General features: G+C 41.1%; 1 protein-coding gene across 3 annotated transcripts in view; it reads left to right on the top strand.

Annotated features, from left to right (window-relative positions):
• Positions 1-23,504, top strand: part of kiaa1549la (KIAA1549-like a) — a 96,608-nt gene that overhangs the window by 33,235 nt on the left and 39,869 nt on the right. For all 3 annotated transcript variants that reach the window (XM_086109574.1, XM_086109573.1, XM_086109571.1), the window contains exons 2-9: positions 1,464-2,087; positions 5,312-6,109; positions 6,632-6,747; positions 9,084-9,306; positions 13,291-13,424; positions 14,166-14,334; positions 21,582-21,641; positions 23,082-23,242. In XM_086109574.1, the coding sequence (XP_085965700.1) occupies positions 1,464-2,087; positions 5,312-6,109; positions 6,632-6,747; positions 9,084-9,306; positions 13,291-13,424; positions 14,166-14,334; positions 21,582-21,641; positions 23,082-23,242 (2,285 nt within the window). The remainder of the gene's footprint in view (positions 1-1,463; positions 2,088-5,311; positions 6,110-6,631; positions 6,748-9,083; positions 9,307-13,290; positions 13,425-14,165; positions 14,335-21,581; positions 21,642-23,081; positions 23,243-23,504) is intronic.

Here is a 23,504-nt window from a genome sequence, read left to right as displayed (position 1 = left end):
TGCACATAAGACAATGGGGAGGGCCATTGGACGCACACACACGACACCATGACACCAAAGCCTATTTTATATATGTGCGTGTGTGTGCGCGCGTGTGTGTGTGTGTGTGTGTGTGTGTGTGTGTGTGTGTGTGTGTGTGTGTGTGTGTGTGTGTGTGTGTGTGTGTGTGCGTATGCTCGTCACTGTTATGATGCTGGGCAGCCCGGTAGTCCAGTGGTTAGCACGTCGACTTCACAGTGCAGAGGTACCGGGTTCAATTCCAGCTCCGGCCTCCCTGTGTGGAGTTTGCATGTTCTCCCCGGGCCTGCGTGGGTTTTCTCCGGGTGCTCCGGTTTCCTCCCACATTCCAAAAACATGCATGGCAGGTTGAGTGAGCACTCTAAATTGTTCCTAGGTGTGAGTGAGGGCGTGCATGGTTGTTCGTCTCTGTGTGCCCTGCGATTGGCTGGCTACCAATTCGGAGTGTCCCCCGCCTACTGCCCGAAGACAGCTGGGATAGGCTCCAGCACCCCCCACGACCCTAGTGAGGATGAAGCGGTTCGGAAGATGAATGAATGTTATGATGCTGTTTCTTCTCTTCCCGTGTTGTTGGCTGTAATAGGTCTGACCGACACCCAACACAGCACTGCAAGGATTCTGACTAAAGCAAATATTTGCATACATTAATTCTCCGATTCAATAATGCCAAAAATACATATTGAAAGAAAGGTTTTTGTTTTCCCCTGTAGCTACTCTGAATGCAAATCTTGTTCTTTGGTCAACCCCCCCCCCCCCCCCCCTCCTCTCCCATACCTCGGCCTTCCATCACAACCACTCGTGTTGTACATATGATGACAAAATTTAATTTAATAAAAACATTGACATTTTGAGAATGTTGTTCCTGTAAATCTGTCTGTCTCTCATTTTGAAAGCTAGGCTTGCTTCATTGGGAGGGTGTAAATGACACCTACATCTTCTTTTGAAACATTACCATCGCCCGAGTGCTTCTGTATATTCTAGGAAAATGAATCCAGCATGAACATCACAACACATCAGATTAGTATCTACTGTCGACAATTAAGTGTGTGTGTGTGTGTGTGTGTCTGTGTTTTGTATCAGGATAATGCATTCAGTCTGGAACATCTAAATTAATTCCCTTTGCTTTATCCTCCCAAAGCTAAGTGACCTAGTTTAGATATCATGACTATTTTTCCTCCTTTGCAGTTGTAGAGCTTCAAAGCAATTTGACATGAATGTGTCTTCGGCAGTGGAGAGAAAAGATCTTATGCACATGTATTGCCTAATTGTGTTTGTGTGTGCTCAAGGGTAGTGTCCTCATTGAGATTGACGAAGACCTCGAACAAAAAAAAGTACTTTTTCATCCCACACGACTCAAAGAAAACGGTGCTCCATTCCGAACCCTTTTCTCCAACTTGATGACAGAAATGACAACTAATTTCCCCTTATTTCTGCATTTCTTGCAGATGAGGTTGACCATCGTGACCTCAGGAGGCTGTCTGTCTTGCGAGTGGATCCAACTGTACCCATCTTAAGAACCTGGGGGACTAGTAATAGAGAGAAAGAGGTCACGGAAGGGACTGCGCCACGCCAAGTATTGACTGAATCCGCAAGTTCAGCGTGGAATGAATCCAAACGAAGAGTTGCTGCTGGTGGAGACAGCCAGGTCCTCTCAGAAACTGGAATCATGAGAGGAGACGGGGCTGAAGTCAGACCGGCAGACACAAAGCAGCAAAACCTGCCAGGCTCACCTAGAGACTCAGCTGCCTGGCTCAAGCAGGCGATCGGAGAGGACCAAGGAGGACATGCGGTCCTCCCAACGGTAGCGCACACAACAGACCCACCAGCAGTGGGAAAGCCTTTAGGACTGCTGTCGAAGGCTGCTTGGACCAAAATCTCCTCTCCGTCATCATCCAAATTCTCCTCTTCTTCGAGCTCTACACCTAAAACGTCCTCTTTAACTTCCTTGTCCACATCTTTATCCTCAACTCCAGCCATCAAACGTGACGTTCAGACAGCGATGCCAGATGCTATCTCTCCTCTTGATGTCAGCAGTATCTCTTTAGACAGTAACAGCACCACCAGTCTTGGTAAGTTTTAAAATGTGTTCATGTGGAGCAGACCAAACCATCCTTTGGGAACAGCCGAGAAATGTGAAACTAGTACTGTGGTGCCTAAGTATAGGTGATAATCAGAGATGGGCACATACCCTATTTGGCCGGTCCGTTCTCCGTCCGCGACCTGGGTACCCTTCCATCATTGTCCCTCCGTCCCTATTTATATACCGTGGTACCTCAACTTTCGAACGTCTCTTCAAACGAAATTTTCTAGTTACAAAACGCCTCAACAGGAAAATATTGCCTCCAAATTTCAAGATATGAAAGGTAAAATTACAGTATGGGTTGCTACTCGTAGTTCCGAGTTTCCTGAATGCAACATACTGATAGGTGCTCTGCCATCGGCTACTACCGAGCATCATCCTGGCATCCCATTGGCTAAGAGGGACCTCTTTACCGTATGTCTCGATGTGTGTATGTGGATCGATAGATATATATGTGTTTATGCAGCGTCCTCGTCATTCGTCCCTCGGACCATGAGGCGTTCCGATAGTTTTACATAAATGTGAATCACCCAGAAAAAATGCTCACCAGTCGGGCGATCGCTCTCTATGCTGGACATTTTCGCAGGATTGTTAGAAGCTGGCAAAAGCAAACATCCTTTGATTAGTTCTTTACAAAACGCCAGGTGAAAAACACCTCTGAGAGAGAACATGCACAAAAGAGGGCAAAAAACGATGAGAATGCAGTTAAAAGTTAAATGAACATCATTTTTATTCTTTATTCTTTGTTTTTTTTTTAAATTATGCACAACTCAAATTTATTGTGCAATAATCTAATTATAACCTTTATTTGTTAAATATTTTCATGCATTTTGATGCTTCAGATAACATGTCTGAATTTGGGCATTTTGACCTCTTACCTAAAAAATAAATCGCAGAGTTGAAGGTATCTTTGAAATGAATTAAGAGGCTGATCTTGGTGCAAACTTCTTGAGCTGAACTTCTATAGCAGACAAAAGTGCCGTGAGCCATCATCCTCAGCTTTTGACGCATGTAGCGGAGCCTTGGCCCAAATTTAAAAGTACAATGGAAACAAAAGAGCACTATTGTACTGAACACTGAAATAGATATTCGCAAAATAACTGCCTGAATAATTATTTTACCTGGTTACTGGGACTTTAGCCCCTGAACCTGCAAATCAGGGCTGTAGCAAGTCACCTTCATCTTTACGCAGGACTGCAGGCTGCCGTCTGTGAGGCATGAGCGGTGTATGTTTATAACATTGTTCATGGTGGAGAATAGATGTTCACATGCATATGTGGATCCAAAGGTTGAAAGTTTCGATAAATGTACGGCTTTTGCTGAGCTGTCGGAGAGTGTGGCACATAGTTTGAGTGATGAAAAATAATACAATATATAAATAATTTCATTTTAAGATTTTGAGATCACAATAATCTTTGAATTTACACCTACAATTAAACAAACGAACAAACTCAAATAAAATACTTAAAATACGGTCTGAAGAAAGATGTGATACACGTTTTTGAGTCAAATAACATACACTTCAATCGGACATTTTTATTTATTCAATCGGATACTTTAACAGAGCCGCAACATCAGGATGAAAGAGCCGCATGCGGCTCCGGAGCCATGGGTTGCCGACCCCTGGACTTGTAGCTTAAGATGAAACTGAATTTACATTATGGGGAGACGACAGTCAAAATGAGGACTTGTTGAACATTTTTATCACTTCGATAATTTACTGGTTTTGTTGTCTTACTCTGTTAAGTACATTTGTTTGTAAATATTGAGAAATATTGAAGAATTCATGAAATTGATGTACTGCTATTAAAAGTCACCTGAGATCAATAAAAGCAGATGAAGAGAAAAAAAGAAATAAAATAAAAGGTAACAAAGCATTTATTCATTTATTTTATGAGAAACAGTGCTGAAGCGTTTTATACTTCTGACTATTGATTACGATTTCTGCTTTGGAAAGGAATGATCAACTTGACAATAATGGCATCATGAAGCAGGCCGTTGTTGCTCCAGATATAGGCCAATATTTACTGTATATACAGTGGGGCAAATAAGTATTTAGTCAACCACCAATTGTGCAAGTTCTCCTACTTGAAAAGATGAGAGAGGCTTGTAATTGTCAACATGGGTAAAGCTCAACCATGAGAGACAGAATGTGGGGGAAAAAACTCAGAAAATTACATTGTTTGATTTTTAAAGAATTTATTTGCAAATTAGAGTGGAAAATAAGTATTTGATCGGCTACAAAGAAGCAAGATTTCTGGCTGTCAAAGAGGTCTAACTTCTTCGAATGAGGTCTAACTCGTTGCCTGTATTAATGGTGCCTGTTTTAACTCATTATTGCTATAAAAGACACCTGTCTACAACCTCAGTCAGTCACACTCCAAACTCCACTATGGCCAAGACCAAAGAGCTGTCGAAGGACACGACAGTACTTACAGTATGACCACGAGCCAGTTGCCTGGTCAAAACGCAGTTAGAGCCTGCTTAGATGGTTGTCAGTCCAAAAATAATGTTGTGTTGTTTTGAAACCTGCATTTAGATTGTCATCTTTTGACTAGTGTCCAATAAAAGGGCTAAAATTAGAAACCAACTCATCAGTATATGCAGTGACCCAGCAATCTGTGCCGTAAAGCATTTGCCAGTCAAAAATGGGAATTCCACATTGGCAGTTCCACGCTTCCGTACTTCCTGATCCTCTGCAGCGTTTTCTTTTCCTCCCATTGGCATGCATCACATGTTTCGAGATAAAATGCCTCAGTCTCTCACATTGCAATTCATCTGCGGGTCCCGCATTGAAATTGGATTTCATTGTGTCAAATAGTTGCGGGTTTTATGTTGATAAGCGAATCATCAACTTCTCCTTTTACTCAAATACGACATTCAGTTGTCATTCGATCAGAGTATCCTGCATATATTTTCAGCTGTATTCAGGTGGAGTTAGATGTCATTGCTTCTTCCCACTAAAATATGCAAACCTTTGTGCATTTACAGCATCCTTATCGCAAAAAAAGGCCTCTTGCCGGATATCTCATGATCTCTACATGCACACCATCTCAAGCAGTTAATTTAGGCCTCTCTGCACGCGTGCTTTGGTTCTCTTCTTTTCTGAACCTTAGCACCATTATGCAGTATGGATTTTGCATTGCACACTTGGTCCTTCAGCGAGTTTCTCGAAATGGGGAAACTAAAGCTTCTGTAATTTGTTTGATGCAGATGTCATCCGATCTACCGAGGCGTCAGTGAGCAACCCACCAGCCTGGGATCTCCCCACAGTTCCCGAGTCACTCTTGTCCACAATTGGTGACCATGACATCGCACTTCCAGCAAATGTCACCAGCCCTTTCTCCACCCATCAATGGAACACCACTGTGCCCGTGCGCACTAGAACTTCTTCTCAGAACGCAACAAAAAATACCACAAGCATGCCGTCAACCATCACCGCCTCCAGCACCGTTCTGAGAGCAAATACACAACTGGTGTCTACTGTGGCTTCACTAACCGCAAGCCTGGACAACTCGACCGACGACAGTGTTCGGGTGGAAACCCTGAAAGCAACTAAGTCCTCAGGGACCGTTTCAACTGTGAGCACCCTTGCCGTGACAGCGCCAGTGGTAACCACCGGTGTTACCGTCGCACTTCCCACAAATATCACGGACTCTGGAACCATTCAGCCATCATCGAGTCTCAAACCAACCACTGAAGCGACAGCTCAGCCTGCAACAACCACCACCGCCTCTACAACAACAACCTCACCCACTTGGACACCCGCTCCATCCACCACGATAATTACTACGACCACACCTGCTAGCACTACTCCAGACATCACCACGACTGCCGCCACTCCTACTACTACCATAGCAACGACTGCACCACCGAGGGTAGCGGTGACAGTGTTTATCCCAGCCCAAACTGTGCCACTTACAACTACAACTACGGAATGGCCACAGAGCATTATTACAGAGGAAAGTCCTTTACCGTGCAACATCACGGAGAAGTACTGGGTCAAAACAGGTAAGCAACTTTTTCACAGTATATACAGTATTATGATTTCGCCTTAACATAACGTCCTTAGATGTGTCTACATTTTCAAACAATCTCCATTTTAGATGTGGATTACTCATGAAATGATAAGACTACATTGTATGTTGCGATAGTTTTTCAAAAGTCATACTACATTATTATCCCCATGGGCAAACTATTAATATCCGCTATAGAGACGGGTTTTAACCATTTGCTTGTAAAAATTCTAATGAAGTCATGATGAACAGGTACAATGCCCTTTCAGCTGCTTAGACTTGCTGTCCCTGTTGTAGGTTCGAGATGTAATTACTTGCACTCAAATTAATTAAAACATGCACTAAAGCAAGGACACATTTTCCCAGAACATGAAAAAATTATTAGAAAAGAAGCTTGGAGACTACTGCAATTTCTCGTGCTCACGAAATGCCTTGCTGTTTTGTACCCAACCCACTGTAGCACTTTGGTAGTTTTGACACTTTCATGTCAAGATATGCCATGTTTCTTCCTTCACAGTTTTGTCCATTGAGATTCGGAAGAGCCAACTCGATCTTGTCCTAAAACAGAATCTAGCAAAAGGATTAAGTCACGCCCTGCAGAAAGCCCTAAATGACTCCACTGCTTATGCACAGGTCAGTCTATCATACTTTTTTCACATCTACGAGTAAGTTAATAACTAATTAACTTACTAGTGGATGTCAAGACACAGGTCAAGAATTGCATTCGAAGGGTAATAGCCAGAATCATGTCTTTGACAAGTAGGTCTATACCTTAAAAAAAAAAAAAGCTGCACAGAGAATGAATGGATAGATGCTTTACAACTAGCAAATAGGCACATGCACAGAGAGAACCTTGGTGGTACTCAAGCACTCAAACTTCTGCCAAAGCTTTTATTTCTTCATTTATCAATACCTAAAAACAAAAGACCCTCTATGACATTACCCCCCCCCCCCCCGTCCAAAATCAATTTTGATATCTGTTGAGCATGTATTTGCCTTCTTGTGAGGAATATCCCCATGTCTGAATCACAGCAGACACTAGCCATCGCCTTGCACTCCCCTTTGCCCCCTCCTCCTTCAATTATTTGTCATGCGTTGCTGAGCGCCAGCGGCCAAGCTGAACTGCTGCAGCCTGCTCAAAAAGGTGTGTTCGGCGGAGGATTTTGGGTGTTACACCCACTAAAGATGATTGTTTTTTTCATACTAAAAGACACACACACACACACACACACACACAATCCATGCATAGTGCACAGCGTACACATTTTGTACCAATTAAATCAGTGATTTCAAAGGCAGGTCATGTACAATGAAGAGATAGACAGCTGCAACGCCAGACAGACAGACAGACAGACAGAGGAAAAAAATGAAGGTACAGTTCCTCTGTTCCCGATTTGACAAGTTCACCAGTTTTACAAATCTTCAGTATTTTGACGTGCAAACCTGAAGAAAAAGGTTTGACCACAAATATTTTGCAGTAGAATGTCAAGTCACGCTCCCAATAGATTACCGGAAATAGAAACAAACATTTACAATACTTTAGGGCCCCTGACCGCCCCTAAATGTGGCATTTTGCCCTTAATATTTGACGTTGGGTACATTTCTCATCTAATCACGCATGTTCAAACAGTAAATTCACTACTTCTGTGTTTTTTTCTTCTTCTAATATTCTTGAATACTTGAGTTGAGTTGCTGATAAACTCCTGCTCAACACTAAAGATCATTTGTCAGTAACATAGTAAAAATGAGTTAAAATGTAAACAGTTAGACAATGTCAATTTACAGTGTGTGCCCCGAAATATTGTAATGGCGCCCCTAAAATTTCACGTTTGGGACCACTGTGCAACTAATTAAAAAAAAAAAGACAGACTTTGTAACTACAGAAGCATGCTTGCCTAAACGCTCATCTGTATGCAGTCAACGAGATATTTTCAAGCAAGTGTTTGTACTTCAATAGTTGAGGTTTACAAAAGAGGATTAGCTATTCTTGAGTATTAAAGCTAAAAACTAATACAATATGTAAATGGCAAAATATAATGCTGTATCTGCATATATAAAGCAGCATATGAAAAATGATTAATAAATCAGAAAATGTAATTTAGCTATTTCATGTATTATCACCAGAAATGGGAATTTTACCAAATTTAGCTGACCAAACATTTCCAAGATTATGTGAAAAGAAAAGCAATAACTGATTAACTATTGGCTGATAACTGGATCACACTTGCATTACATTTCTTTAGAAATATAAGTGAAGACAATGAGCCAAATGTGTATTTAGCTGTAAGAGTGCCTTGGTGATGGGCTACTCCGGCCGCATCTAATTGTCGACGCAGGGTGGACAATTGGTCTGACATGTTCTCTTTCATTTATAAAAATGTAAACAGTGGATATCTGACACTCTGCATTGTATTGTACTATATTTTAACTTATCTCACTGCGAGACACAGCTATGCAGGGGGCACATCAACGATGGGAAGCAGATCACGGTCTCTAAGCGCCCACCTCATGGTGCAGATGTTCTTCCGCTTCGTCGAGACGTCAGTGCGCGACTAGTGTCATGCGTTTAAATGAAAACTAGCTACTTTGAGTGAAGTAACTGATGTTGACTGTTACCACTCCCACCGTGGCGCAGTCCTCCCTCTCACAAATCTGCCACCCTGTACTCTTCTGTGGGAACGGGTGTCATGTTCAAAGGCTAACTGATGATTGGGGATTCCTTGTGCATGTCTATATTTTGTAGCAGTTCAGGGTGGCGTAAAGCAATTTATACGGGGCAGCGTTTGTGGGTTTGCCTTCGGTCTTTACCGTTCTTAGTAATGAAAAGAACTAAGGACAGAATGTTGGCAATTCTTCCCTGATTGAGATTTTATTTCTGTAAATGTACTACAGTATTCAATATATGCGAAGCCTGTACTAAGTTATTAGGTCATTGTGCAAATTTGACAAACTTCTGCATTCTTTTGCAGGTGGAACGTGATGAAAGCAGCCCACACAATGCGACACTTGTTTACTATGTGGCTGGTGTCAAAACCGTCTACATTTCCTCCGTTGTGGTTGAGTCGCTTAGTGTTTATGGCTTCGACAAGCTGCTGTCTGACATCAGGCAGCACACACCATCGGTTAAGGCAGTTCTGATTCCCGTGGCAACGTGGGTGCCTACTCCAAGTATTCACCTGCAGCTGAAAACAGGTGATGACAGACATATTGCAATTTAAAATGAGTGTGTTTTAGTTTATACAAGATCGTACTTGTGGGGAGATGCTTGATTTGTCAGTGTGGCTGATTTTGTCTTTTCTCAATTAATCAGTGTCATAATGTTACTTTTCTCAAAATACATTTATGCTTGTGATCCTACAGTTGGGCCAGATCGGCACCATCTGTTGTTTGCCATGCCAGTAAATGTTTGACAAGGAAAACATATACAGGGTGTCCATAAAGTCTCTTTACCATTTCAAAAATGTATTAAAATGCAATTGACTAGATATTTTATTCAGATTTGTTCTATTGTATTCAGCGTTTATTTATTTATTTATTGCTTCTTTTAATACATTTCTACATGGGCACCATTAGTTGCACGAAGCACATCAAGACGGTACTCGATTTCTTGCCATGTTCGCGATAGCATAGCCTCATCAATTGTGGCAATGGCATCAGTAATCCTTTGCATTAGGTCAGTAATGTCCCTTAGCTTTGTTCGACACACGATATCTTGAACATAGCCCCATAGAAAGAAGTCCAGGGGAGTGATATGTGGTGAACGTGGCAGCCAAGGAATTGGCCCATCCCTTCCAATCCATCGGTCTGGAAATGTTTAATTGAGGAACCCACGAACATGCAGCCCCCAATGTGGTGGTGCACCATCTTGCAGAAAAATGATGGTTGGTTGAAGGCCATTCAGTTGAGGTGCCACATATTCAGTTTAAAGATCAAGGTAAACATTTGCAGAAATTTTGTAGGGCTTCATTCAGCATCACCTCTTTCACAAACAGGATCCCTGAAACACACAAATGCAGTGTGATAAAGAACTTTAATCTAACGAAAGCTTGCAATTGCAAGCATGGAGGCATACTGGTTAAGGCGCCTTTGTGTGGAGTTTGTTGCAGAGATGCAGCGTTATATTTATATCACATTTTATTCTTTTTACATTCATAAAATTCCACAATATTTTTACTGCAAGTGAAATGGAAAAGAGAGAATACAGCAGTGGGAAGGGAGAGGTTATTTGCAAAGGGATACGCAAAGTGAGCAACAAAGGAGCAGACAGAAATGGGATTTTTTTTTCATTTTATCTTCTCTCCTTTAGTCTTTGATACCCTAAATCCAATGCAAACCCCCATGATTCCAAGCAAAGTGAAATCGGTCCATTTAACAAAGCAGCTTCTTAAGAAAACACATTTATCCATGCCAAACGGCGGTTTGTATGCAGAGTCTGTTGGGATGGGGATCAAAAAGAGAATCTGTGTTATTCATAAATGGATATCAAGCAAACAGATACTTGGGGAGAGATTTAAGTTGCACGAGACCTTGTTCTTTACCACACATTTTGAGCAGTGGCAGCTGGTGAAGTTTTCGCCAGGTGTGGGCAGATAAAAAAAACAAAACAAAACAAAATAGAAACCATCAAGTTAACTCATTAATAAATAGCTATATAATAGATAATAGTTTTTAAACGTATACTATATAAATAAATAAATACTTATATATATATATATATACGGTATATATATATATATATATAATTTGTTTTTTTTTCTTTTTTTTCATTAAAATGGCCCTAATGTCTTGTGCAAGAAAGACATCAATGCTACCATTCCCATTAGCGGCTAGCTGGAGAATTGTGCCGCGTCATACGATGACGACGTCATTAAGTTGCGGCTTCTCAGCGTCTTAAATTAGTGATTGAATTTGATTTCAGGATGGCGTTGTGTTGATATTGTTAGCAACTATACAATGGCACAAAAAACTGTGATAAGGCAAACCAAAATGTTGGAAAAAGCCATGTCAAGCTAGCCATCATGCAACCATGCGTGCCAGCGAAGGCTATTGCATTGCCATCAGTATATTATTTGGGCAGCTTTTATTTTGAAGTTAGCCTTTGCTTTGGCAGTGTCTTACATTATGAAAATATAATCTACTGTACTTCCTTGACCCACCCGATAAATAAACTGTTCTGGAGGCAGAAAACAATATATATCATTTTTCTTTTTTTTTTAATTTGCGGTAGACAAAATCCTTCATGAGTATCACAAAGTGCAATAGGGAAAAGTAACAAAAGACGGTTCCGTGGGTTCATGTGAAGCCCTGGTACACTATACAATGTCACGGTATGCTCCAGGCTAAAATTCAGAAGTTCTGGTTCTCCGTATCGCAATGTACCAGCCCACTTAAAGCACTGTATATACTTTGTATATATTCATCATTAGCTGTATACTAATTGTCCTGCTCATCTAAAAACCGATGTACATTATTTAATTTCTGTGTCAATCAAGGTGACTGCCAAGCGGCTGAGCAGTGTCCTAATGCCTTCTATTGATGAGCCCCCCCACCGATTTTGAGAAAATAACATCAAATTGTCTTATTTTGATGCCGTTTATAAATGAATTACTGGAGATGTGTTGCGCAAAAGAATACAATAAAAGGCTTGTAATTGCTGAATGTAATATGCAGCAATCCTTTTAAGCACACCAATAGATTTGGGCTGTTAGGACCTGTTACTTGGGCAACAATCGGACAATCCTTTGGTTCTAAATTTTGAATGTGTATATTCGTGTGGATTTTCTGTGAAACAGATGTGATAGCCTTAATCATATGGGGACTTCAAATGGACCTCTGGTAGCGACTCACCACCACCTTTCATAAGTACACCAAATACAAGAAGAGTATCTTTAAGGTGTTCCTTCCTCTGCTATGACTTGGCGGGTAAAAACCATGTAGGAAAGGTTTTGTTGCTTCCTGTGCTGGTGGTCTTTTTTTGTTTTTTCTGAAAATATTTCTCACTTGTTCTGTAAATTCTGCAATCCAAGCTTTTAATTGAGGGAAGAGTAATTAAAGATTTGTGAGGCTTGTGGAGCTCATAAAGCATTAATGCAGCTGATATCCCAATTTATCAGGCATGGACAATTTGCATAAAATTAGCAAGATTAGCAAATGGATTCACTCTGTTTGTGTCAGACGTGTTGCAGATTATGAGATCAGGGAAGAATGTACAAATGTTTTTTTTTCTTCTTCTTTCTTCTGTGTGAATTACCAAAGTTTAAATGTACCGTATTTGTTATTTTTGCCCAGCGATTTGCGAGTGACCAGGATGTTCCCCACACTTTGCAGAAAGTTAGATGGGATAGTGATGAGAAAATCCATCCATTCATTTTCAGTACCGCTCATCCTGAACAGGATTGCAGGGCGTTGTTAGACCCTATCCTACCTGGCTTTGGGCAGAAAGCGGACGATACCACGAACTAGTCGACAGTTCGTCACAGGGCACATTTAGAGACAAACAAGCATTCACACCCACATTCACATCGTTCACTGTGTGGGAACCCATCCCACGCTGCCCGCACACAAGTCAGGCGAGTGTACCACGACACCATCGGTGATTTGAGTGAGAGCAAGCGGATTCAAAAAAATTGACTGATGACAGATTTACTTTTCAGAGATTTGACTAGCCATTACAATGACAGAGTACTGTATACCTGTACTGCAATGATGATTCACAGACAGGTGTTTTGACAAGTTGTTAGGTTTTTTTGGGGATATTTACTCAACCGCATTGGATTTGCATCTAGACATAGTTGAGGTGTGAATGAACTACTGGCTTTAATTTAATTACGTTTTATCTACTTGGAATGGGCAGATACTTTAGTAGTGCAATGACCAAACCTTGCTTATGAAGTTTAAACAAATTGTATTGTTAAACACACACCTCTGTAGTCTAATCCACTTTCATTAACACCACAGTATTAAAAACTTAACTTGGATCTTTGATGTCTTTCTCCTGCTTTAATTTCAAGGCTTACGGTTCCCGCACACTTTATACGCTCGTGCGCATGCACACACGTATACACACAGTCGCACTGAGAAGACACAGAGTGTAATTCGATAACATGTGAAAGTCCACCCCAATTTGCACCATTTTAGTTACAGCATACTGAACACTTTCTTGTCTCCTTTCCCCAGTGTTGAGATTTGTTGGCCCCACAGACAACATCTACTCTTGCAGTTTTGTCCAGATGCTCGAACAGAGACTGGAGAGCGCCTTTGACGAGGCTCAGGACAAAGTGCTCGAGACCTACAGCAAGCTCACCGTGGAGGTAGTGCAATGCTTTATATTGTCTATTATGACACAGACAATAAGTGAAAACCAAATGTGTGATGTGGTGAACAATCGTTTGGGACAGTTTTGTAGATGCTAGCCACAGTTCCTCTCTCCCTCTAATCATTATGAGAGTGTGTGTGTGTGTGTGTGTGTGTGTGTGTCTGTCTTAATTACTGGATGTGATGATTTCAAACAAAGCTCATCAGCTCATTCGTTTTGTTAAACCAGTCCAAGTTCTTTGCTCTTTCATGTTTTCTGCTTCTCCTCCTCTCTCTCCACTATCATTTTCCCTCTGGTCGACATGGATATAAAGTCCAGGAGATGCACAGCCAAGCAGTTGCAGATATAGGAAGCATTTATTATTCATCTTCTGAAATATTTACAGGCATGGCGCAGCCTGATGGGATTTCTACTACAACTCACTTTACTGTGATGATTCAGACCTGTTATTTCCCGAATACCACACAGGTCCTCTTATGATCGAGGGGGGAATGTTCATTCAGAGTGTCATACTGTGTCTGGAGCTCCGCTATGCAATCTTTATAGGCAACATAGACATTTTGTACAGTGTTTCAGTTTCACTCTTTAAATTATAAAGTGACCCATTGCGACCCGTTAATGTGTGCGCGGTTAAATAAAGAAATGGAAAATTTCAATCATGTACACTTGCGGCAGGTCATGTCTTAGTAAACAGCCGTTTAAAACGACCCCATTTTATTTGGCTGGTAATCTTCAGATCCAAAGTGTGGCGCAGGAACCGGATTCTCCATCGGTCTCGCTGGTGTATGTGGTCAAGAACCAGGACACCGAACTCAACGGAACCATCTCGAGCGGCCTCCTCAACCAGCTCACTGCTGAATTAGTGGGCTACTTTCTGTTCTACCCACCTCTGGTCATCGCCGAGCGTACGTAAACACACAATGCTCTACTATTGCTGGTTCTTCTCTGACATATATTTTATAATTTTGTTCCTCGGAAAAATGTGATCGGTGTGTGATATAAATGTATCTTCTGTGCAACGTGTTATGATTGGTCACCAGCATTGAAGTCACCCAGCAGTTTCGACATCCATAACCTCTGCATTGTTTATACAGTAACATTGAATCATTATTCTGCATTGATGGTTGCTATTCAAGCAAGTATAAGCAGCATATTATGGTCTGAATGGACATTAGACTGAGGATGATCGATAACGCAAATTTAGTTTTTTCCTTTTGCGTGAATGCCCTTAGTTAGTTAAACATGTTAAACATGGCAAACAGAAATTAAGCATTGTGAGCAAGCTGATGTCAGCGGTTACTGTCGTTTGGCACATCGGAACAATGTACTATGTAGTTCAAATTGCTGTGTTTGGGTCAAGCAAAAATGTTTTTTGATGGAGTTGTGCTGCTTTTATTATTGTGTATATGATGATTTTATATCACAGTATCATGTTATCGTTACATCCCCAGGAATTAGGCATACCAAATGGTTTAGCTTTGGCTGATGTAAATAATTCATTTAGTGCAACCTGAAGTTTTTAACTTTATAAAAAGTCGTTTCTCAAGGTGAAGCAAACCAATTATTTCAAGTGATTCATCTGAAAATTTAAATAGTTAAGTTAGTAACACTGAAAAAAATTTGAATGAATTTATTCAGTCATTTCGTCAAGTGGTTGCATGAAATAAGATCATCCCGATACGTTTTATAAGTGGAAGACGACTCTACAAAAACATGCTCAATAAAAGCATACAGTAACAATGTCATGGCTCTGTGGTAAAATGGTCGTCTCCAACCCAGAGGTTGTGGATTCGATCCCTAACACTTGGCTCAAAAGTCCTTGAGCAAGGTACTGAACCCCCAATTGTTCCTCATGCTGTGTCATCAGTTGGTGAATAAGGAGTCAGCATAAAACCCTTTGAGTGTTTTGTCGGTGAAAAAGTGCACAAGTGAATGCTCAAAGCCCATTTGAAATGCCAATAATCCTTTCCAAGCCTCCCAGCAAAACGAAACAAAATTTTTTACAGGGTTTTTGAATAAGTAAATTAGCGCTCGACAATATTTTACTTCATAAAAACATACAATAATGATGTTGTTAAATCATATGAAAATATTTCGTCAAACAGTTCTTGCCATCTGTTTTGCTTTCATACAATAGACCTCGTGCTGTTCCTTCTGGTGTGCAAGCCTTGGTCACCCGATGCAGTACAATACAGACAAACGGATTTAGTGTGCAATGCAGTTATATTCGTATTTTTCAGAGAGAGTAAAGAAGTCATGCCTATGAATGTTATTATATTGTCTGCCTACATGTGTAGCTGCACTGATGGATTCGAGTAGCCAACACTTAAAACACTGCGACACCGATGCTATCATTAACTACGGTAACTAAAGTCTTTTTGCCTTGCGTGTTACCATTAAGCTAAATTAAATATGTAAGACACAGGCATCAAACTCCAGGCCCCAAGGGCCAGCTCTGCTACCACATCACTTCATGTGGCCCACAAAGGCAAATTATTGCATCGACTTCATGTTTTTTGCTATCATACATCCATCCATCCATCCATTTTCCGAACCGCTTGATCCTCACTAGGGTCGCGGGGGGTGCTGGAGCCTATCCCAGCCGTCTCCGGGCAGTAGGCGGGGGACACCCTGAATCAGTTGCCAGCCAATCGCAGGGCACACAGAGACGAACAACCATCCACGCCCACACTCACACCTTGGGACAATTTAGAGCATCCAATCAGCCTGCCATGCATGTTTTTGGAATGTGGGAGGAAACCGGAGCACCCGGAGAAAACCCACGCAGGCCCGGGGAGAACATGCAAACTCCACACAGGGAGGCCGGAGCTGGAAACGAACCCGGTACCTCTGCACTGTGAAGCCGACGTGCTAACTACTGGACTACCGGGCCGCCGCTATCATACACAAATTGCAAATTATCTTCACTTTAAAAAATGGATTTTCTGTTAACAATCATCTTCTTATCATCTTTTATAATAAATGTAATAGTATTTGAACATACGGTTTTTACTGGCATCTGATTTCAAAAGTAGATATTAATCCATTTGTTATGTGTATGTAGGAGATCATACATTTATTTGATTTTACAGTTATAGCAGCCCTCCGAAGAAAAACCTCACTACGATGTGGCTTGTGACAAAGTGACTTTGACACCCTTGATAAGGCAAAGCTATGTGGTTGTACTAAATGCACCATGTGTCTTTCTTTTTGTTTTATGTTTACTTTGACATAAAAGTTTGTAAGTGCTAATAAACAGCACAGAGCTCCTTTTTGCAGAATTGTTAACTATCTGCCAAATTGCGACTTGTTGTGATTTGAGTTGAGTTGAGTTCACTCCCAGCATACGGCACTCAAATATCAAAAGTTTTTGCTCGCCAGTCAAAGAAAATCGGCCAAACAATGGCTTGCATCTCGAAAAACCTGTAGTCACTGGTATCTCACTGCACCCTTGTATTGAGTTTTCAACAATTTCATACTAAATCCCCTCTTCCAACATTTCCCTCTTCCAGCAACATTTATATTTCTTTAAAGACCCTAACTGTTATTGTGATGGTGCAAATTGTAGTGCTGGAAATATTGAATTGTGTTATCATCAGCTACTTAAAATTTATTTAATTACCCAAACTAAAATGCCCTTTAAAACTATTTCCTAATTTGTTTTTCCTTCACTGCATTTTGCTGGTGAGAAAATGTCACACGGCGGAGATGTGATTCTGAGAAATATAATGAGCGGTCACACACAGTCTTGCAAAAGGAGAATCTCATCATTTTTGGCTATCTTGAACGGCCCCCCCAGCCACATTCATTGAAACCCCTGCTCGAGGACATATTGCTCATTAATTAGATAACTCTAGGCAGTAACACTAAATAATTCATAGTTTCTTGTATTGAAGTGCTCAGTACTCATTCACTTGATGGAACTATTAGCATCTTCTCTGCACTGCAGGACAATTGACACATGTGTTGGTTCACAGAAATTCACAGAAAGCATTTTGGGGAACATTTAACTGTGCCGGCGATGTATACCCAAAGGCAAAACAATCACAACCTCTTTTGGTAGATGGCACAAGGCATTAAGCTCAATATTCATGCATTGCCATTGTTACAAAAGAATAAGACATGGCTATCTGCGAGTACAATATATTTGCTTTATTTTCAATGAACATACTCGTAATTCAAATTTGTGAGTAAATGAAAATGAGATCATTATTCTATCTACTGTATTTTCATACTTTTTCTGACTTTTTTGTTTGGCTGAGTGCCGTGTGTTTTTCAAAATGGGTTCCTTGGATCAATAGAGGTGAGGAAACATTGGATGATCCTTTTCAAGGTCTCAGGCGTGCCTTTAACTATCCAACTTTGTGCAAGAGGTGGGGTACATCCTGGTTTGGTTGTGAGTCAATTGCACAGGCAGGGCCCTATTTTTGTGCCCATCACAAGTGCTGTTTCACTCGGGTTTTTTATTCTTTTGGACTTTTCATAGGTAGAATTGGATGGAGTTGTGGGATGGAACGTAGCCAACTCTTGGCCAGTCGATTAAAATCAGGGCAGTCAAAGCGCACCCATGGTTGACATTGTGGAAGCAGAAAGAGACTCGCTGTGGTCCATGCATGACATTCACACGTTTATGCAAGTAAACTGCAAGATCTCCCCTTGTGGATGATGGGGTCGGCCGCGTATGTGACATGGGTGATTGGAGACCGCCTTATACCCACGACTCTCAGCCGGGTGACTTGCCTTGTGACTAGACTTGCCCCGGCACGAAAATGAAGGTGTGCTCTTCTTCTTTCTGTTATCAAATTGTCAAATGTAATGGGGGAGTGGTATCTTTGTCCGCTGGAATGCCCAGAGAGGCGCAATCATGTCCCAAACACCGTAAACTAGGTTTGCACCAACACAAAAATGAAGTTACACCCATTTTTACACTAAGCGTACTGTCTACGAAAATAAGGCCCACAGATTCAACTTCACTAAACTCAACATTATTTATATTGCGATTTAAAACAACCATTGCTGCATACAAAGTGCTGTGCATGGAGTAAAAATTCAAACCCGGAATCTCAGACTGTGAGGCAGATGCGATTGCCTCAATCTTCCACCTTTCCATTAATTGAATAAAAGAATTATGTCAAACAGGGTCTCACGGAGTTTAGGCTCATGACTTGTTTCGTGTATTATTGAGCATCCCAGTTGGAGGCAAAAAAACGTAAAGTCCTCTTTTTTTTGGAGTGGGGGGGGGGGTGCTCTGCACCGAGTTTAATCTTGAATGCGTCACCAGACAGAGGAATGACACAATGCCACCCAAGGAATATTTAACTATTGGCAGTGCACTGACAGTTTTTGAGTGAAAATACGGGACAGTGTGGTCTATGGTTGGTGTTTTTTTTTTTTTTAACCAACCTAGTAAAATATAGTTGTTGTTGACAGAGATGGGGCCACTTCGACATGTTTTGGAGCAAAGAACTGGACCCAGGCAAGTTTGCTGTAATTATGCAAACAATATAATTATTACATAACAGTTGTTGTTCTACTAATTCTTTTTGTCGGTGTGCTGCTGGGCTCAGACAGCCTTTTGCTGCATATGGAGGGTGCCTTCTACAACACTGCCTGCTGAGAGGCACTGACTCCACTGCAGGGCAGTGAACGATTTCATGACCTAGTTTATGTTTGACCCGCTACTTCCATAATTAAATCAGTTAAAAATACCTGCTACAGTGAACAAGACTAAGAACATTAGAAAGGCATGTATTTTAGTGATAAACATGAGGGAGTATTACTTTTTTTATTTGTGGGATGAGTCACTTCACATATTGACGAGACATAACTAACTTTCCGTTGAACGTTTTGGTCTTCCTCTTTTATTAGTACTCCTCTCTTATTGTTGATTTAGCCGTATGGTACAGAGCAACCAGGACTTAGTGGTGAGGACTGTTCAGCTGTACACCTTTATAGATTTGCAAATGTGTTCATTCTGCAAAGAAAGAAAGATGAGGCTCAGTTTTCAATGAAAGAGAGCTGTACATGACAGGTCATCTTCAGTTCTCAAATTTCATCCATTTCATGGCTCCATTTATAAATCATGTCATTTGCGAATCAACGTAATGATTCCCATTGAAATAACTGGAAATGCTGTCTTGTCCAGGGAAACCAAGACAATAAAAGTCTTTGTAAAATGATGAGATTTATTTCACCTACAAAAAAAATATAGAGAAGCACCATTGACAGATCTTTGTGGTTTTGATGAGGAAACGGAGCAATATTGTTAAGTTTGATAAGTATCTGGTTTTCTCGTCTTTGTTCCCAGTCTCGCATTCCCCCTTGTTAATTGTGATGCAAGGCGCCATGTTCGGATGGAGGTCAAGTCATGCCGTTGACTGGCCTTTCCTTTGAAACCACCAGTTGCTAATGAGCTGTTGCTGTCCTTGATATACAACAGGGATATATATTTGAGACAGAGACGTCCTCAGATCCAGACTCTGCAAATGAAACATTTCCTAAATTAAGTCAACATTTAGATTTGCACACATGAACATGGGCTTCATGTAACAGTGTTTCAAACGTTGCTGGCTTATGGATGCCTTGTCTTATTTTTTTTTCCTCAATAGGTGAGCTGAAATAGCCGTCCCCACGCCCCCACCCAAAAAAAGAAATAAAACCACACTCCCTCAGCTAGAGAGGTAGTGAGCAAGCGCGTCAGCGCCGCCCACTTCCTCATCCAGTGCACTCGACAGCGAGATGCCTCGGGATCCACCTGGCCAGTTAGAAGTCCATGAGCGTGGCATCCAGACTTGATATTTATTTATTTATTGATTTACATCCATCCGTCCACTGTCTGAACTCCTTCACTTATTTATTTAAACGTGAAGGATGGAACCTGAGTCACATCACAGAGAGGCTTCTGCATTCTGTGAGGCGGCTGATATGCTGTGCGCCAGCCTCGTCTGACACAAAGTTGCTCTTCACCAATATTACTCCATCAATTGCATTCACTTTTTTTAATGCCTCTGGGTATCATGTTTCATGCATTTTAATGTCTTTTAAAGCCTTAATTTTCACAAAATCCGGATAATGACTCTGAATGCTTTGTAATTCCCAGTGGAAGCCCCGTAGTAGCCAATTCGCGTTTTCATTTATAAAGTATTTACACGCTTTTGGGTAACATGTATTTTGTGTATTAATTTGGGGATTACCTACTATGTGCCCATTTTTGTTTTTGCTGATCTGTTACAACAGGCCACATACATACTGCCGGATTCACAAAGCTTCAGTAGATTCTGAAAAAGAGTCGAGTCAATTTCATGTAAACTTGAATCTTTTGGCCATATACGGTGTATTGTGTGAAAGCTGAGACAAAGAAAGACACGTTTCGAGGCAAACATTGCTTGACTGTCCAGTATCTAACTTCACTCCAAATTAACCATGCATTGTTTGTAAAGTCTTACATGTTCTCCCTGTGCATGCATGACTTTTCTGCCACTATGTCCTCCCACATTCCAAAAGTATGCATGTTAGGTAAGGTGAAGTCAAAATTTTCCTCAGGCGTGAATGTCAATGATGTTTGTTCATGGTGTGCCCGGCCGGCATAAGACTGGCTGACTGTTCAGGGTGTCAGACAAAAACAAAACAGCACATTTTAATACAGAAATATTTTTTGAAGAAATATATTTTAATAGAAAATATTGCAAGTTACACAACAGAATACGCACAACAAAAATAAGGTCAATAATCTTCGGATTCTCTCCTCTTCAACGAGAAGGCGGCATCGTTAGGCATAACGTTACTTTTCATTTGTGATGAGGGTGTCTGCAATTGATCAGAGGAGACAAATTTTCCTGAGTGTGAACTTTGTTCGAATTCAAATGCGTATTGGGAAACTGCAGCAACACAAAAGTAAAAGGAACAGGCGAATATTCTGAATTTATATATTTGGTTTTCAAATCACAATCGGCTTGAAATTACTTTAGCTGATTAAAACCTGCACTTGGTCAGCCCGGTTTTAAAACCTCCTGGAATATTCAGATAAAGATACGAAGATTGCCAATGAATGTAGTTTAAGTCTCTGGCCTGAATTCCACGCTATACAATTTCAAGTGTTATTTGATGATGACCCCAAACCCTCTTTAATGATCTGCTTTTTCTTTCACTTCAGCTCTTGAATACCACAATCTCAACACGTCCACCGCAACCAGGATCTATTGGGTTATAACAGGTAAACTGGGCTGTAAAACAGCCATATATGTCACCGACGCACCTTTCATCTCTGTTTTACTCCCTCCCTCTTTTATTATATTGACTTTGTGTGTTGGAAAGTTGGGTTCACTTGTGTCAGATTCTTTTCTAACTCACATAAAGCTAACATGTCCATTCCTGTGAAAATTCTTCTGCCTGCTTGAATTAGGAGAGTCCAGCATAATATATTGTCATGAACATTCAAATCTGGGGGGAAAAAAAAACATTACTTATAACAGCTGTCGGCTATTGAGAACGTGTGTACAGAGGTGATCCCTGCAGACAATAAAGAACAAATTCAACACCCCTCAATGTGCCTGCAATTAGCGCTACTCCATCCACCATCATCACCCTTTGTTTTGTTTTATATATATTTTTTTCATCTGTGGGTTTGTTCCTGAACATTTTTTCAGTAATTGCCCCAACTCCCATACTGTTCTGTTCATGTCCAGTTATCATTTCACATGTGCAGAAATGGTCAATTTTCAAAAATGGAATAATGTTGATTTTTGCTAATGTAACAATAATATATCGTGAGGGATAATGATGCAATATTTCTCAATTGAGTCCATATATTTTTTTCCAACCCAGAGCATACACAATTCAATCCTCAGGTTGCTCCAAAAGCTAGTTCCTGTCTAAGGCTTTGAGTGCTGAAGGTGGAGTCAGCCTCGGTAGATGCTACATGTGAGATGTCAGCTCGCTTGAGCGTGGGCCGAGCACAACCTCTCGAGTTCATGCCATCTTAACACGCAATGTGGAAATAAATAAATAAATAAACCAATGCAAACCTACTCAGCATAACCAAATGGGACAGAGTAAAAAAAGTGATTTGTACTAACCACCCTACCCAATTCACCCAAGGGCTTTCTTGCGTGCTGGCTCATACTTTACAGTGTGCAGCGTGTCTTTAGGTGCTGGGGTTTTTTTTGCGGAAAAGTCTATTGATGTTTAATTCAGAGGTTGGGCAGAGGGACCAATCGCTTCACATCACATCAGGGCCCAGTGTGAATGATGCCAAAGTGTGTTTCTGTCTGTACACAGACCAAACTCTTGTTGGCTGTTGTAGAAAGAGGCATTCAGGAGCAAGATTGAGGCATCCCCAGTAAATTGGGGGTTATCCACTGATGCCTGCTTGTTCCTTTGTGTGAGTGTGTGTGTGTGCGTGTGTGTGTGCGTGTGTGTGTGTGTGTGTGAAATAGATGAGGATATTTTGATCAATTCAGCTGCGACAGAAATATTCTGTGTCCATATATGCATTTTCATTTCTCCTCCTAACCGTTACCTTTCTTCTGTGCTCGTCACTTGGTTTATAATATCATTTTCATCACTTATCTGGGCACCTTTCTCTCCCATCTGAGCCTCTTGAGTGGCCTATATCCACTAAACGCACACTGTAACCTTGTGCTTCTGCACTCAGTGATCCAGGATGTGGACAGGTCTTCTCTGGAAGCAAACTACCAGAGCTTTGCTAGCCTAATGGAGCAGCGGCTGGCTGAGCTCTTCCATGTGGCCGGTCGGCAGGGATCTCAAACATTGCGATCCAAGCGTGCGACAACCGTGGGAGGCTACACTGTACAGGTGGGTGTAAGGATTTTATTGTATATTTGGGGGGGGGGGGGGGTTGGCACTGCCTATATTTTCATTGCAAAGATGGGTAGGACTAAGTTAACTGCAATATTTACACCACATTTATCATTTACATTTGTAAGACTTACATTAATAGATGATCATTTAAATGGAATGAAATGGTGCCATGATTATCTGCACCGACTGTTGTAGTATTGTATTCTACCACTGATCACTGTAGCTCTGCTTGACACTGCACATTGTCTCACAGCTG

This window comes from Hippocampus guttulatus, chromosome 4 (assembly GCF_054856545.1).
Source record: "Hippocampus guttulatus isolate MCC_2025c chromosome 4, RoL_Hgut_1.0, whole genome shotgun sequence".
In the NCBI taxonomy this organism is placed as follows: domain Eukaryota; kingdom Metazoa; phylum Chordata; class Actinopteri; order Syngnathiformes; family Syngnathidae; genus Hippocampus; species Hippocampus guttulatus.
The sequence above is the reverse complement of the archived record's forward strand: the minus strand, read 5'-3'. Positions and strand labels throughout refer to the sequence as shown.